The 18,871-nt window shown below is 29.6% G+C and overlaps 2 protein-coding genes across 2 annotated transcripts in view; one reads left to right on the top strand and one right to left on the bottom strand.

Moving 5' to 3' along the window:
* Nucleotides 1–1,111, top strand: part of LOC142332839 (uncharacterized) — a 50,503-nt gene extending 49,392 nt beyond the window's left edge. Inside the window, exon 14 of the mRNA XM_075379521.1 lies at nucleotides 713–1,111. Coding sequence (XP_075235636.1) covers nucleotides 713–836 — 124 coding nt within the window. The 3' untranslated portion in view covers nucleotides 837–1,111. The remainder of the gene's footprint in view (nucleotides 1–712) is intronic.
* Aatf (Apoptosis antagonizing transcription factor) overlaps nucleotides 1–18,871 on the bottom strand; it is a 97,862-nt gene that overhangs the window by 18,688 nt on the left and 60,303 nt on the right. The window contains exons 6-8 of the mRNA XM_075379633.1: nucleotides 18,330–18,741; nucleotides 16,457–16,569; nucleotides 4,710–4,904 (exon numbers count right to left, since the gene is read on the bottom strand). Coding sequence (XP_075235748.1) covers nucleotides 4,710–4,904; nucleotides 16,457–16,569; nucleotides 18,330–18,741 — 720 coding nt within the window. The remainder of the gene's footprint in view (nucleotides 1–4,709; nucleotides 4,905–16,456; nucleotides 16,570–18,329; nucleotides 18,742–18,871) is intronic.

Below are 18,871 nucleotides of genomic sequence, written 5' to 3' on the forward strand. Positions count from 1 at the left end.
TCTCTATACTTGAATCCTACATTTTTTTAAATGTCTACATTATCAAATGCCTTTTCTGAGTCTATAAATGCCAAGTATGTTGGTTTGTTTTTCTTTAATCTTCTTTTTACTATCAATCTGAGTGCTAAAATTGCTTCTCTTGTCCCTATATTTTTCTGAAACCAAATTGGTCTTCTCACACTTCTTCCACTCTCCTCTCAATTCTACTGGTCTCTCATTGCGCTGGTAAGTTGTTAATAACTTATTAATTAATTATTTTTAATCTTCTTCATCTCTTGGTCTTGCCAACAAATTTTAATGGTGTACAATAAATTTTCAGCTAAGGAAGTATTTGCTGATAAAATATATTTTAGAATTTAGGGTTAGTAAGATTTGTAATGGTGTAAAAATAAAGGATATTTACTCATATGTTAAGATATTATAATGAAAAATGAAATTCAACAGGATTATTATTATTATATCAGTTACTTTTTAAAAGAATCTAATAAGAACATAAATAGGAATAACTTTGCTGATTATGTAGATTACCTTCTATAAATTATTTTCATGTTATATGAGAAAATACGTGGCCCAGATAATAATACTTATTATTATTTGTGTATTTTACTTTGGATATTATTACTTGCATTACTGAATTAATTAGTACAGAGGTTATCATTAATTATTTTAAAATTAAGTGAAAATGAATAATTATTTTTTATTAAATTTCCAGGCGCACATTATCACCAGAAACATTTGATCGTAAAGTCGCAAGAGCAGAATTAGAATGCAGAGTGGGATATCGTCCTCTTACTGCAAGCCCCACAATGACAGAATCTCACATTCAGCTTGGCTAATAAGATTTATATAGTATTTTCAAAGTGATGATGAAATTCTAAAGTAATAGTCAATATTATTAGAAATATAGAGTAATAAATAGCTTAGTGTAAATTTATACAACATAAGGCTTTCTGCTTAAGAAAAAAATAATCAGTTTTAAAGGAACTAGACTTAATAAAGAGGAATCTAGAAATGTAAAAATACAGATTAGCACAAATTTAGACTTAAATTTGTTTTTATAAATCAGAGAATTAGACTTTCATTGTTGAATTTTGTTTAACAGTTGTTCAGTTTTTAAATTTTTGAAAAACTGTAATTTATATATTGTACCAATATTCTATTAGCTCATAATCAGACAAATAAATAAAGATTGCACTATAAGTGAATAGGTAAGAAATTTAAATATATGATCGTTATCCAGCTGTAAAAAATGATGAATTATCACTTATATATGCTTTAATATTACAAAGAAGACTTAACTCAACTACTATGCCTTATTATCACCTACTATTTTACAGAAAGTACAGGAATCCCAGAATTTCTTCATATACCAATATATTCAACTCACATACATAGTTAAAAGGTGGCCATGAATCTGTTAAATAATACTATTCTCTAATCAAAAGAGTATATACAATGCCTTAAAATTAATAAAATTGCTAATCATATTTCTTGAGGCTTTATCTCTGATTTTTTAAATTTTTAGAAATTTCACAATGTGATAATTATTTGAGCAATATCTTGATATTTTGAACAGATTCATCAGTCACAATTAAGTGTTTAAAATTATAATTTATAAAGGGACAATTTTAAATATTTCTAAAACGATTAAAACATTTTTGTTCCCAATCTATAATCATAAGATTATAATCACACAAATGTCAGTGGATCTTGATGGTGCATGCTGTGCTCTACAGATAGTAAAAACTAAACATTCTTTCCATATTACAGTTGATGAGTAACAATGATACATTCCATGTTTCATCCATCTCTTCAAGCACTGACCAGAATTGATTTTGTTTAGCACTATATACTACTATTTAGAATGTAGCCTAATAATTTGTAAAGCAGCATCAAAACTTTCTGCTGGGAGTAATTAATTTCATGAAAAAAAAATTCTTTGCAAAAATTGAAACCAATATGTTTTACGAAACTAATTCTTTTTGTAAAATTATTTAGAATTACTAAATAGGCGGTACAAATTCTTTGAAGGTTACCTCTAAATTGGTGAACTGTATCAAATTATGATAATAAGTGGTTTACTTATTAATTATTACTGATAATCAATAACACTTGAATGGTTGAAATAACTAAACATTTTTAATTACTTTTTATATTAAAATAAATTATTTTTTCTGAATGAAAAATTAATATTAAGAAAATTTCATGGACATACAAAACCATCCATCTTGAAAATCATACTATATGATGAAGTTAAACTTTAGCTTTTATTTGTCCAATTAAAAAATGAGTCCCAACTGCAGGGCATAACTAAGCTCATGATTTTTTTTGCAGAAAATAATTACTTCTAAAAATAATTAAAAAAATAAATTTTCATTTTTCATAAAAAATAGATGAATTTTTTTTTGTGCATGTCTCCACAAATATATTAGATAATTATTTTTAATATTACATTTGATATCAATTTTGTAATGTTATACGTTTTATAAATATTTACATGCTAAATATTTTAATAAAACTAATTAATTTTCATAATAACTTAATATTTATGCATTTATTTTTAATTAAGTAAAGCAAATGGCACATATAAATTAAAATTAATCTTTTCTGATGCAATGCATTAAAATTTATTTTTTCTAATTACTGAGCTTAAAAAAAATATAAAATGTTTATATATTCTAAAAAGGAATACTTTTATACTCAATATCAAAAATTGGACTGAATGAACATTTTTGAAGTAAAAAACATAATCAAGGAATTATATTATATTTGATCCACAGCATTATTAATCTTATTCAATGCCCTTCTTTTTTCTGGTAAGATTTGTCATTATAAACTACATCTTTAGGCAACACTTTCTTTTTATTCCTTCTTAAAAATCATCTTTTAATAAAAACTGTCAGAAATATCTCCAGCAGATGTAAGAGATTTGTATAATTAATTAGATTTGTATAGTTACAAGGGTAACTTTTCAATTGTTACATTTGATTTTTTTTATTTAAAGAATCTTCATCTAGAAAGTATCTATGCTAAGCAGTAAAGTTATGGTTTTGATATCAAGTGTTTTTTGTGCTTTTGTAAGTTTGTTAGAATTGTGTTCATCATGCTTTGAAGTCAATCAGATTATCTGAATATACCTGCAAATTCCTCTGCCATGGTTTCATCATAGTTTTTTTAGTCTTGTTAACTATGAGAGGTCTCTTGTAGCAATAAGACTAAAAAACTTTAAAATGCATCATGGGATCAGAGAAATTCAAAATCTAGGAAAAGATCCTGTTAGTTGATAGCAATTAAGCAGAATATTCAAACTCAAGATTCATGAACAGGTCAGCCTATTTTTACAAGAATTGTATAAAGAATTTCATTCTTCTCATTTTCTTTATTAAAATACAAATGTAAAGTGAAGCTACTGAGGTTGTTAACAGCCAAAAATTAAGTTCTTCATTTCTATATTAAAAAAAAAATTCATAAGAAATATGTCTAATCTTTCTCCAGTTGAATATTTCTAGATTTTAACATTTGGATTTTCACAAAGTTTTTTAATTCTTTGATAAGATTACTATCCAGTGATAGTATTTATTGTTTCTTGAGCCAAGTACTTTTAAAAGCTAATTAATTCAGAAATTCCTTATTATGTAACTGTCACTATGACTGGTAATAATGATGAAGCTTTTACTGATTTACATGTGATGATGTTTAAAGATTAATTTGGAAAATATATATTGCAACATAAAACTGACAATCAAATATAAAATTTGAGAAGAAAACACTTTCATTTCATTTTAGAGAACCTCCACACCAAATCCAAATCTATATTTTAAGGTTCTATCAAGCAAGTTGCTTCAAATAATTACACATTAATGGCAACAAATAAAATGTAATAAGTATAATTATTGTTAAAACAAAGGAATGCAAGATTCTTTGGCTGAAATGACATCAAAGAAGGCTCAGCATGTAATGAAACAGGTGTTAAAATTTTATTTGACCAAAAATAAAGATTTGGACAGATTAACTTTTTTTGGTTTGTAGATTCATGAAGAGTATACCTGTAACTTGCGAAATCCATGGATTGTCTGGCCAGGATCTGTAAATCAAAACTTGATAACAAAGTAGTAGCTGGGAACAATAGTGAGGAACCATAAACATTTATGTAGTAATGAGTACAAGGCTGACTTTTTTCGGGTCTTCAAAAAAACTAATTCACCACTAAATGAATCTGAAAAAATTCAGCAGAAAACACTGATGTTGGGGAAGTAAGCCATACAAGTAACACTTTAACAGTCTGAAGTCCTGATAATGTCAGTGCATCATAGGTACATTTTATATTCAAATTTACAAAAAAAAAGAAAACACTTTGCAACACACTCAGTAATGAATTTTTCAACAAATGACATGCAATGTCTGAGAGGTGTTTGAATAAACAAAGACTTTTTCAATCCTGATTACCTAATTTTCCTGTTCTTAAAGTTAATTTTGTATTTTATCCATATACGTGTTTTGGAACAAATTAAAAGAATTACAAACAATGAATTAAAAGAACAGATTAAAATGACAGCTAAACTACACTTCCTTTAAACAAATTTCTCTGAAGAAGATTTTTTACCATTGTACTCTATTAATCTTGAAATAGTAGAAAGTATACAGAAAACATTCTGAAGGGAAAATATTAAAAACTCAAATTTTAACATGGAAAAAACTGCATTTGTTACTTTTGTTTGATTTCACCAAATAACGAAGAAAATAATTCTGATTCTGCTTCATCAGTCCATGAGTTATACGGTATAGGTGCCATAAAGTTAACAAGCTTTGAATGGGTTGTATACCTCAACCTTCTACCTTTTGTTGCTTTTACATCAATTGGCCTTTTCATCTTGCTACGCATTTTCTGAAGTTCAACCCATTGCCTGTAACAAAATTAAAATCTGGTTTTACTTTTAGCAAGATGATAATAATAAACTGGCAAGGAAACTGACTTGGTCAAAAGATATATTAATATATTTTATGTTTTTCTGGAGAAACATATACTTTTTAAATGTTTTCAATATGAGGTGGTCGTAAATAATTTTTAATTGGGAGAGTTTATTTAAACCTTTGTATACTGAGAGCTTAGATTGTAAGAACTCCTGCAAATAGCTCTAATTTAGCAGTAATTCACTTATTCATACTATATTTAATAAGCTTATCCCTCTACACTCATTATTAGTTGAAAAAAAAATTATCATACAAGTATATGAGTCTGTAAGCATTTTTGTGTTTTTGTTAACACAAAAACTGGAATAGTTGCATGATTAAAAAAAAAAAAAACTATAATAAATACATATAATGTGTGTAACATAATGTAAACAATCACAGTTAAACTCAAAGATCTAGTCAACAACCTTAAACAAAACGCAGAAGAATTAGGCCCAATAAAATCCAGTACAAACATCAAAGATGGAACAACAAATGTAATAAAACAGCGAAGAAAAGGCATCAAGGATGGCTATTTCACCAATCTCAAAAATCAGAAACATCCTTCCAAAATCTGGTAAAACAAAGAAACGAAACCACCTGAACCCCAAAGAGAATAAAAATACAACACCACAAAAACAAGGTGAAGTCAATAGAAAAATTCAATAAAACACTGTCAAGAAACTACTACAAAACCTTAAAAAATCAGCTCCAAAAATATGAACCCTAACCCTACTAATAACAAATGAAAATTGTAAACTGCCCCACAACAATGAAGACAATCTGGAAATCCTTGCTAAGTATTTCAACAAACTCCTAAATTGTGAACAACTGACAGAACTTCTAAACTTCAATATCAACACTCCAATAATAACACCATCAGAAAACATCAACCCTCTAATAATAAAAGAAGTCTATCAAGCACTGGGTGAGATGAAGAATTATAAAGCAGAAGGAAAAGATCAGACTTTTGTAGAGATCTGGAAACATGAACAGGAAGATCAGCAAAAATTGCTTTTCAACATCTCGATCAAAGAACTACCAGAACACTAGACGACAGCCCTCCTCCATCAGCTACACAAATAAGGGGACAAAACAGACCCTAACAATTACAGGGGACTCTCACTTCTAGACACAACATATAAAATTCTTTCAAGAATCATCCTCAACAGGATCAGTTCAGAACTCGAGAAAGAACTAGGAGAATACCAGGGAGGTTTCAGACCCTGGAGGAGCTGTGGAACCAGATCATGAGTCTTCAGCTAATAATGGAGTACAACAGGAAAAGAAACAGAGACATGGTGATAACATTCGTAGATTTCAAGAAAGCTTATGACTGTATCCACAGAGATCCCTACTAAAAATTCTGATACACCTTGGACTACAACCAAATTAGCAAATATGACAAAACTAGGCTCCAAAAAAAACCTAAACACAGTCCCCAAAAGTAAAAATAGGCTAAAAATTTCAAAACAAACTGTCTTGATTTCACCTACGACTTGGCACTGCCAGCAAACGATATCGATGATGTTAAACACAGATATTAGAAATTCAAAACATTGCAAATAAAATTGGCCTCAAAATATCATTTAAAAAGACAGAAATTATGCCCCAAAAACCAACACGATTAAAAGAAATAAACATAAATGGTAGTAAAATCAAAATAATAACCCAGTTTAAATAGCTCGAAGAAATAATAACAAACAACTTAAACAAAAAATCTACACAAGAAGAAACAAACTAGCTAAAGCTCAAAAAATAACATGGTACACTTACAATAAAAATGCCTATTAATAAACATAAAAATAAGATACTACAACGCAATTATAAAACCAAAAATCATTTATGCAACAGAAACACAATTCCACCTAAATGAACGATCAAAGACAAGGCAATATTCAGAAAATCAAAAGAACTGGAAAAACCTACATCCATAAAAAGTACCACAAAGCCAGGCAGTGGTGGATTGTGCCCAACAAAGTCATGTACAAAGAGTTCGAGTACAAAGTCATGTACGACTCCATCACTGATACCGTGCGTAAGAGGTGTCCAGGATTCTTTAGACATATCATGAGAAAGCAAGATTCAAGACTTCTGAAACAGCTAGTACAGTGCAGTCTTGACTCAAAAAACACTAAGACAGGATGTAGATGGATCAGAGAAATAAGAGAGGATCTGAAGGAAATTGACTTTACACCAGAAGTCACTATAGATAAGATGAAATTAAACAAGAAAATCAAGAACAAAAACACCGTTTTACACTCTCAAGAAAAAACTCACAACACGTACATTTTCAGTACTAGAGAAGCCACAAAGATTGGAACACATGAAAAAGTACTGGGACAATGGACAGCAAACCCCGAACAGTCTATCGAAAAGTTTTGGGTAATGAACTGACTAAAGTGATCCTATGTGGTCATAAAAGATGATAATAATAATATACAAATAAAGTATTTAATGACACTTATGTGAATTTTTATCGTCATTTTAGGGGTTGAGAAAAGTGAAACTTATTTTTTTCATGTATGAAAAATTAGTACTTCGTTTAGTTGGACACAATACAAAATAATTCTGTAAATGAAAATAAATTTAATCAAAATTAATAATCAGGACATTTTTTAAAATTACATAACAAATAGGTTTGGTAATACTATAAAAGCTCTTTAAGGAAAAAAATTCTTGGAAAAACACTAATAAAAATACTAACAAATAGTGCAAAAAAGTTGTATACAGCTTTTATCTGTCATGATGGTTATAAAATAATTAGTAATTTATAGTAAAAAAATAAAACTTTTTCAAAAAAAAAAAATGTATGAAAGTACTAGTAATGCAGTGTTCAGCTGATATAGATTCCCAGAACCAATAATAAAGAAGTGTGCTTTCATTCTGCATCATAAAGCTGCATAAGTTTAAGGTTAATGGTTTCTCAAAATTATTTATATTGATGAAGAATGTTTACATGTGTGTGGGATGTGAAATGTTGAACTGTCACAATGTATTAGAGGACCAAATATCCTTGCAAAGTTACTGAAAATGTGGCAGAATTTACCACAGGTGAATGTATGTTGTTCTATATTAAGGAGATCAAGAGCATTATTCAACATAGTCTACCATCACAAGATAAAATAAAAAAGCCCAAAATCCCTTGTGGCTTTGATTTTATTTTTTTATTTATCCTAAGAAATAAGCTAATACCACCCCAGCTTAATGAAGAAGCTATCTACTACAAAGGCAATGGTAGCTCGATGAAAACCATTGGATAAGATGCACAATAGGTTATAATGTTGAGGTATTAATGCAGTAGAGTTTTCATCATACTTATGCTAATCCAGTCAATCGATTATGTGTGACTTTGTTCCAATCATGCTTATGTGTGACTGAAACATTAATACATGTGTAAGAGATGAACAGGAGTAATAAAAAATATCTTCTGTAGGGTGTAAAGTATAGGATATTGAACATCAGAGGAATTAAAAAAAAAATCTGAATTGAATCAATGCGAGTTGATCTTCATTTTGATATAATACAATTTGGAATCTGTTTCATAATTGGTTGATTTATTATTAAAAAATATTTTATGGATGGAAAATGACTTTATACTTATCAAGGCTATAAAATAAAAAAAATTCTGAGAAATTATAAGTAAATATATCACAGTTTTGTACATGATTTTTACAAGTTTAAATATTAGTTTTTTCATGTAATATACAATAATATAAAAATTTCAGTTCCATTGTGAAGTAATTTTGCAAAACAATATACATTTCTCCAACTGAAAAAATAATACAATGATTGCTTTTTAGTTAAATTAAAAACAACATTTATTTTTATAAATTATACAGATTTTTTCTAAATTAGTTATACAAACCTTTAATAATGAATAAAGTAAATAACTTGCAGAAATGTTTGATACAACACAGAATACAGTATATCTTCAAGTTTCATTCATAAATGTTCAATATGGCTACCTTTTGTAACACGGCAGATGTCCCATCTGTAATCAATTTCCTGCCAAATCCTATGAAACATGTTTAATCTATGGTGGCAACCATTTGTGTTATCTGGTGTCCCACCTCGCGAATATTTTCTGGAAGCGAAGGAACAAATACTTGGTCTATAACGTAACCCCATATAGAGAAGTCCATTGGAGTTAAATTAGGTGATTGTGGTGGCAGGAAATTGTTGCACCACATTCAATCCTCTTTCCCATCGAGATATACAAAAATTACACCGTGATAATGTGGTGATGCATCATGTAGCTGGAAAATGAATTCTGTGCCCATATCCTGTAGTAATTGTGCCATTAAAAATAGTGTTCACAGGTACAGGCACGATATGCCAGTTACAGCTGACTTGGCAAAACGAAAGGACTGTAAATTTTGGTGACAGCTTACAGTACAAAAAAAATTTATGTTAGGCGAGTCCCATACATGTTTGATTATGTGATCTGAATTCCACTCACCCCATATCTGAACATTGTCAATTCATTTTACTGCTGTTATGGAAGGTTGCTTTATCACTGAACACAATTTTATTAAGATAACTTCAGTTTCAATTTTGTTTAACATGATTACACAAAACTCAGTTCATTTTTCTTTATCATCATTCAATACTTGTTTTAGTTGTAATTTGTATGGTTTAAATGACAGTTAATTAATACCTTTCATACTGTAACCCTAGGACAACTCAATTCTAAGCTGGCGGTCCTGTTAATTTACTTGGACTATGAATGAATGTCTGCTGCACTTTTTTGACTGGCACTTCAGAAACTGAAGGTCTACCTTGACCTGGTGTCCTATGTGATACATAATCTGTTTCAATAAAACAATTGCACCATGCAATAAAAGACTGTTTTTGAGGTGGTTGCAAGCGACATTTAGTCATGGATTGTCTTCAAATGATAGTAGCTAAACAACATTGAGCATGCTCTGCACCAGTATATGACTCCAAGATGACTGATGGAATTACTAATTTGCACATGCCACCTAGTGAGAATGTTGGAAATTAATGGTGTTAGGTGGGAATGAAATTTGAAGATATACTATATTCAGTGATGTATCAAAAAATTCTTTAAGTTATCTACTTTTTTTCATTATTAAAGTTTACATTTTTGTGTAACTAATTTAGAAATACGTTAAATTTCAATTAATAAATTGAACAATAACTCTGGTTAAGACATGAAGTACACAACTATACTACATTTTCAAATCAACTTCTGAGAATGTCATCAGTAAGTATAAAACATTTTATTAGTAATGTAAGCAAATCTTAAATATTAAACTTATACACTAAGAACCCTTGTATTTTTTAAAATAATATACATTTATTTTATAAAAAATGCACAATAACAAAATTAGTTCAATTGAGCAACCTAACCAAACTAAAAATAATATACACTTCTTAGTTTCAAACAGTACGAATATACAACAGATATACAGAGTGAAAAGTCATATAAAAAACTGTTAGTCCATTATCCAGCAATCAAGAATATTTAAACATGTCAAAAAATAGCCAAACCACAATAAACCAACATCACATTAATTGGCATACATATTTGTTTTTTACATATATAGCAATTATGTACTATTATTACGTGTATTATTATTATGCAATATTTTTTTTGTGTGCGCTAATATCAGTTACTTTATTTCTTGTTATTTGCTTGTTACTGCAATAATTTTGTTCATTTATTTAGTTTATTTAGCTGTTCTGTTTTCATCATTCAGTTTCCTTTCACTATAACAATAAGTAACAGTAATGAAATTGTGGCCGCTACCAAATACTGAAGAGGCAGCAGTACAGTTGTTACAGGAATACAGAGTAGTGTTACATTCCTGGAAATGCAGACAGGATCACAACAGTTAATTATATTTTAGTGATGGTGTAAAGTGGAAATGTGATTAAACTAAGCAATTTCATGTTGAAAATTGGCTGGAGGGCAGTAGGCTTCTGATTGTTACTATTAGACGATTTATTTATTGTTTGTGCGAGGAACTGATGTCAGTAGTCTTCTGCAATCAACAAATGAACATAAGTCAATGCAATGCCGTCGACTGGATTATGTAAATAAGAGAAATATGTGCTTTCATTGTACATCAGTTTCTGACAAACAAAATAGGTGGTAATGGTACAGTCATGGAAATTGATGAAAGTATGTGTACAGAGTGCAAAAATAATACAGACAGAGATTTTTAAATTTTGACGTTTGCAAAAATGCTACTGAGAATTATTAATGAAAAACATGAAGTGGGATCGTTCAACATTTCAGACTGTTGGCATAGTTATCAATATGATGAACTGGAGGTGGCTGTTTACACACACATCTACAAGTTAACCATCGTTATAATTTCATCAACCTGTAGATGGGATCGCATACTCAGCATATCGAAAGAATGTGGGAATCAGTTAAGTGGAGGAACAAAAATACTGGAGTGCCGCTCAACATCACTTGGAATCTTACCTGGAAGTGAAACTGTTTGGAGAAATATTGAAAGGAATGTGTTTTCTAGCCCTCCACCACATGAAATATACGGTATATAAATTTTTATTTTGTAAAAATTTTTTAAAATTTAAAAAAATAATTTTTTAATTTTTTTTTTCTTTTTCTGGGTGAAAAATGCTTCCACATTATCATCGCCTGGATATGATATATAATGTGTTGTAATAAACAAAGATATATCACATTATACATCTCAATTCAAGTAATAAAATAACTATCTGCTTTATGACAACTGGAATGAATACCTAAAACTCACTACAGTAATTTAAATACTTGAGTGTAAACTGATGGCCCAACAAACTGTAAAACATAAGATAACAACATTTCATTATCCCTTAGAATAGTTCACATATTAGCCCCTAGATTAAACTTGAGACACAATGCCTTATTAACAGATACAATCGACAAGGATGTGGTGCATAGTTAGCTGGCAGTTGCAGCAACCACTAAGGGGTGTATCCATGTGCATCATCAGATATCCATGTATGAGCATATTGTGCCCTATTCATCATAAATAGCAGATAATCTTCTCTAGGCAGTTATTTCTGTGTGAGAAGATCCACAGTGATACAGTGTTCAATTTTTTTTCTTGATTACTTCAAACTACTTTTAAAAGCAGTGTAAGATAAATAAAAAAATACACAATAGGAAAATTATATAAAAAATAATATGCGTGCTGGTTAATGCACAAGTACCTTACCACTCTCTAGATGATTTTATAATAATCATTTTATAGAAATTAATCTTTTTAAGATTCATATTATTTCTCTGTACCGTTAAACTATACTTTAAATTCTATTAGAATAAAAACACCTAGCACAGAAAATTGAGAAAAGATATCTTGCCTTAATTTTACAATGAAAGTACTCTACTTTGAATTGGGTGAGCTGCTACTCTGGTTTCATCTGTGGCATGTGATGGTGTCTTCTACTAGTCAAAAGGGTAGTCACATTTTTAAATACAAACTTGTATGCGGAAATTCCGCATAATATTCCTATGCTTATCAGGTGATATATGATATACCTCTGTGTTAATTGGAAAAGCTGGGCTGAATGATTGACTGTAGAAAGTTTTATTACATATTTGGTGAAAGAAAGGATTGCTGAAGGGTTGTAATATTCTGCTTGGACTTTCCTTCTTTGTGTTTAGGTTTGGTTTTATTGTTATTTTATCTTATAGTTTGTTAGACTGTTGCTGTTTTTGTTTCTATTTGATTATAGATTTGTTTATTTTTCGTTAGTTATGTTTTATGTTACTGTTATGTTACATTATTATTTTGATTGTTATGTTTTGTTAGTGTTTTATGATTCGTTGTATGTCGAACTCATTTTTACCTTTTGGTTGGGTTGAGTTTAGTTTTTTCATTTTTCGAAAGTCATTCATACTTGTTTGAGACTCGACTAGATGTGTTTTTTTTGGAATTTATGTTAGTTAGTAGGTCACCAATCGGAATGTCGCTTATGGCATTCACATTGGTGACATCCTGGCTGAAGCTTGACTGAAAGATGTCATTGCCGAGGTACTGAAGATGACCACCGGTAATGCCCATAAGGGCTAGGTACAGAGGGAGGGGGGCTAGCATGGCGACTGAAACCATCACATGGAGGGTGTCTTCCCTGTAGAGTCAGGATGCATTCATACAACACATGAAAAGCATCATCCAGAATCCTGCACTGCAGGCACAAACCCACATCACCAGGCTGAATCACACCAGTTTGCCTCTAAAAGCACTGCATCCTGAAAAAACTGTGTAACATACTTATTTGGGGAAATCCAAGAGGTGTGCTGAAAGAATTTAATATCCAGGAAAAGATCATGCGTATACCGTCCATCTACTGTCTCAACCGATCTTGCTTGCCATAAATCATAACCATGCTGCTTGATTTTCCGCATCTTTTCAGAAGTCAACTCACTCACGTTCCTTGCAGTATAACATTTCTGTTTTTCTATCGCAATATAGATTGGTTTCACACCCACAATCATCAAAATCATCTCTCATGAAATTGTTCAGTAACCTCACGTTACTGTAACAGTTGTTGGGCCCTCACTAAAATATTTCAATAACTTTGAAATTTTAGCCTCCCCACCCAAACAGGCGCTGCATATAGCATAATAAGTCTCACACACATTCCTTATTTTTAAACAGTATCCATGTTTTGCCAGTTTTCACAGAACTGCAATTTTAACTTTCATAATTCCATCAAGAAATTACATTACAAATTTTCTAAAGGCTGTTTCAGTGTGTTGGCTATTTTAACAAAATATCTCTTATTTTTGGTAGCAATAAAGATGAAATGTAAAGTGATAAAACTTTTTTTCTTAATAACTGGCTGGATTTCCTTCCCATTTTAATGTTAGTTGTTTTCAAATTTTTTCCATCCCATTGCTAGCTGACAATGTGAAATATGTACATAATGCAATAACTCTGCTTAAGAAAAAACAAATGCTTCAGGGAATAAGTTAGCTATTGTCTTATTACAGATAAGACTCTTTACACAAAAAAGTTATTCATACTGCAAAATACTTACTAATAACCTAGTAAAACAATTATTAAAAACCTAGGCAAGATAAAAAGAAATATCAACATAAAGAAAATAATAAAAAATATATTTAACACAAAGTTCTAAAAGAAGCAATAAAAAATTCTTCCAAACAATTACAAACAATAAAATAATGAGAATAATTAGTCAACTGCATACGTTTTCTGAATAAACATTTCTAAAAGTGAAAATCAAAAGTTAAAGGATTGTTATTGTTTTTGATTAATAAGATAGGTTTTTAGTACTATTCATACAAGAAAAAACTAATAAAACAAAAACTGAATTACTCTAAAAAGAAATTTTCTACACATTCATTTTAGATTTAAATCAACTCTATATTCACTAATAATCAAACCTTATAACTGAAATGTTTTTTTCTTTTTTTTTTCTTTAAGTAATAAGAGGGCTGTCTGAAAAGTTTTGAACCTCAACGTGAAGATGGCAGCACTTGTCAACAAAAGTTAGGGAATGCATTTGCACATGTGTTAAAAGGTATTCACAAAAACTTCAGCCATTTTAGATGCTCAGTTTTGTTGTTTGACAATTGTTTGAGTAAGTCATTGTGAAAATGGAAAAAACCAAATACTGTGCAGTGATTAAATACTTGCACTTGAAAGGCAATATGGATATGCAAATTAAAATCGAGTTGGACTCTGTTCCATCATTTGCTACCGTGAAAAGATGGATAGCTGAATTTGAACATGGTCATATCTGCTTAGTTGATGATGAGTGTTTAGGACGGCCAAAAACTGGAACCATCACCATCACCGAAAAAGTTCATTAAATGGTACTGGATGACCGACGAATTAAGGCTAGAGAGAGCAGAGGCTATAGTCATATTGAAAGAACATGTTTTTTATATATTAACTGAAGAATTGGATATGCATAAGCTATCCATGCATTGGGTGCCATGTTTGCTCACTTTGGACCAAAAACGCATTGGAATGAACATTTCCAAGGCCCTGCCGAAGCAGTTTAAGCAAAATAAGTCATTTTTTGTGTCGATTCATAACTATAGATAAAATTTAGATCTACCACTACACTCCTGATATGAAACAATAGTCAAAACAGTGGACTGCACAGGGTGAACCTGCTCTTAAAAAGGAGAAGACAGTTCCACTGATCGGGAAGGTGATGACTGTTTTTTGGGATAGTAACAGAATTTTGTTTATCGATTATTTTCAAAAAGGTAAAACAATAACAGGGCAGTATTACGTATCATTACTTGACAAGCTAAGGCAGAAATTGCAATAAACGACTACATTTGAAGAACAAGAAAGTGCTTTTTCATCAGGACAATGTACCTGCTCACACTTTGACAGTTACCATGGCTAAAATTCAAGAATTGCACTTTGAATTGGTTGATCACTCACCATATTCACCAGATCTGGCCCCAAGTGATTTTTTCTTGTTTCCTAATCTTAAAGTTTCACTTGGAGGAAAGAGATTTTCATTGGACGAGGAGGTTATCGCATACGTAAACGTCTATTTTGTGGAGAAAGACACCAGCTACTATTTGGAAGGATTAAAGTGATTAGAGAATTGCTGGAAAAAGTGTATAGACTTTTCAAAAAAGGAGACTTTTTTGAAAACTAAAACTATATTTGACAAAAATAATGTCTTTCATGTTAGGGTCAAAACTTTTCAATCATTGTATAGTAAAAAGACCTTTTTTTTTATTAAACATGTTAAATACTGTAATGAAAATCAACCTATGTCCAGGAGTAAATCCCATTTTATGCTTTCCATAACTATCATTCTTTCTTCCATTTGCTTATATACTTACTATTTAAAATATTTTCTGAATGTAAACCATGTAGACTGGAAGGAACCACTAAATTTAAATTTATTAATAAGGAGATAGGAAAATTGTAACAAATGAAAATTTAATTCAATAATAGGTAAGAAATATTTACTAACATCAGGGTTTCAGAATTTGGGTACTTAGAATCTCTGTCTTACACTTTTTGTATTGTTCTATGGATTATAATTTTATAACTCAATTTTATAACCAGACATCTAAGGATATCATGAATACACTGTAAAATAATGAAATAATTGTACAAAATAGGAGAACAATAATGAGCGCAAAATATAAAAAAGACAAAATAGTTTGAATAAATTATGATAAATGAGAAATATCATGAACTTAAAGTTAAATTACTTGAATAAATTAACAGAATTGAAATGTAAGAAGAAAAAACATTTCCTGGATTACACATTTTTGATAATTGTAAAATATGATATTAGATGGACTTTTCAGAGCAGTCTTTAATAAAATTATATGGGCCTGACTGATTATTGACAAAGATCAGGCAAAAAGTAAAATCAGAAAAAAAATTCAATAAAAAAAAATTATATAATATATATAAACTTCATTTGAGTGATTAATAGCTTTAAGTTTTTATAGTAAATTTAAGAAATCTTACTCTTACATAAAATTATACGTTAATAATATATTACTAACTTTCCCATCAATTGTGGATTCGTAACATCAACTGATTTCTGTTCAATAAATTCTCTCAGAAGTTTATGATAGAAGTCATCATCATCAAATATTTCAGGATCGTATTTAGCATCCTGTAAAATGAAAAAAAAAATCAACATAAAAAGCTCATATTGAAATAATCAAATGAAGATATTCTGTAATACATAAATACTAATTCAAATGGCAAGTATGAGTTTACGTGTCACTTACCAAGCACATGCTAATTTTATAGGGCATTCTATAAGAATTCTGTTATCAAAATGTAAAAAATTAATTTTTATTAAAATTAATAAGTAAAGAATAAAATTAATTTACAAATACTTTTTCACTAAACAAGATTATAGAGCACAACAGTACTTTAAAATTATTAGAATTTAAACTAAATTTCATTTTCAAAATAATGGGTCTTCTATAAGCTCTTTTGGTGCTGCTAATAACAACACCTTCTTCAGTCTGCATTAATATGTCCTGAAAAAGAATATTTCTAATATTTAACAATTTTTAAAGAATTATTTTCCCCAAGCATATAAATCAGAGTAATACGTATTTTGTACAATTTTCAGCCATTCTTGTAGACGAATAATTTTTCTATTTAAGAAACTGCATCAGCTGCCTTTAATTTTATTAAAAGTTAATACTTCTGATGTTAATTTTCAATTGTAAATTCATTATATCATAAGTGTGACGATTAACTATTAACAGTTAACGACTATTAACTGTTACAGAACAGTAAATTAGTCAATAACTACTAAGAGTTACTGACTATTAATTGCAATAATCTATTAAGTTAAGGTTTTTGAGTAAAATTTTATAGCTAACAGAAAATTTTAACTAGAGCTCCTTATTGAAACAATGATTTGATATCATAACATTCCAATGAACAAGCAGATTGAAAAATTGCATGCTGACAGCTGATTAACTACAAGGTCAGGAGTTCTGAAAACTTTTATAGTTTTACAAAGAGGGTGTAGTGACTTCAGAAAGTAAATTTGGGACCGTCCTCATAAAGATAAGGTAAGTATGACTCTAGCAGTCTTAAAACTGTTTAAGGAACCAATAATGTTAAAAATTATTTTTTTTTTTACATGACTTAGATTTACAGTGATCAGACAAAAATTATTTGATAGTAGCTGGCTATAAGATCACACTGCCTAACTCAACAAAAGTGTGACACTTTAGTTTATGATTAATTTCATTTTAAATGATAAAAATAACTCAGAAAATTTTCCTGAGAAATGAAACTGATAACAGAATTTTAAATTTAACCATAATTAAAATATTAGGAAAGTGGGGGCTGGCTTTAATTTTTATACAATTATGCTACTCATGTGAATTTCAATTTCAGTTTTAGTACTTTTAAGTTAGTGACAGATCAATTTATGATATTAAAACTAATAAGTGTTTACTGAAGCTGATAAATTCTGACAGAATCAAAACTGTTTAAGATGACTGAATTCAGCTCCTCATAAAGTAAATAAAATTTCAATTTATTAATACATATATAGAAATTAACCTAACACAATTCACAAAACTATCAAATGAGCTAACAACCAACAGCATAAAATTTTGCTTAACTGCTTACCCAGAATTTCTTACAGGCACCGATTAATTTTGTCAAAAGGCTATATAACTAATAATAATAATTAAGTTACATCACGTTACAACAAAAACAGCTGCAAAGAACTGAACAAGAAATTCTCATCAATAAGCTTAATAATAAAGATTACTTTAACATAAAAGATGTAGCTACAAAAATTACTATCAAGCTTTCTTTAACTTTCTGAAAGTAAACTCATAATGCAATACATTTTTTAATTAACGCTAATTAACAAAATGATTAAACTACATTTACTTGGTCAGATTCTTTCAAATTATCAATTTTTCCTAAAATGTTATACATTGATCGTTTTGTCTGAGTACGTTTAATCAATCTATCCTTTTCACAAAGAATTTGCTCAATTTGTTTCAATGTTGACTGATCAAATGCAGAAAAATTTGAACTTTTGAAGCGACCAGAAGAGATCCTTGTTTTATCATTCCATTTTTGAATTGCTTCATTTCGAGCAGGAATAAATTCAAGGTGTTGTTGGTGCAATTCATTTGAAAAGTCTTCTAATTTTCTCATCTTTTTAGGTGGTTCAGATAAGCCATCTCCATTTTTATCTTTAGTAGAAGTACCACTTTCAATTTCATCTCCAGAAACAATACTACTGCTAATGGATTCATCATCAGAGCCATCATTAATGTCACTGCTTTCATTAATCCTAGAGGAAACACATAATTCAGATTTGCTTAATTAAAATGATAAAATCAAACAATAAAAACAGTAATAAAAATAAACTCTGGCATTACGGAAAAAAAGCTAAATTAAATGGTTCTGAGGCACACATCCTA

This window comes from Lycorma delicatula, chromosome 1 (assembly GCF_047948215.1).
Source record: "Lycorma delicatula isolate Av1 chromosome 1, ASM4794821v1, whole genome shotgun sequence".
NCBI lineage: Eukaryota > Metazoa > Arthropoda > Insecta > Hemiptera > Fulgoridae > Lycorma > Lycorma delicatula.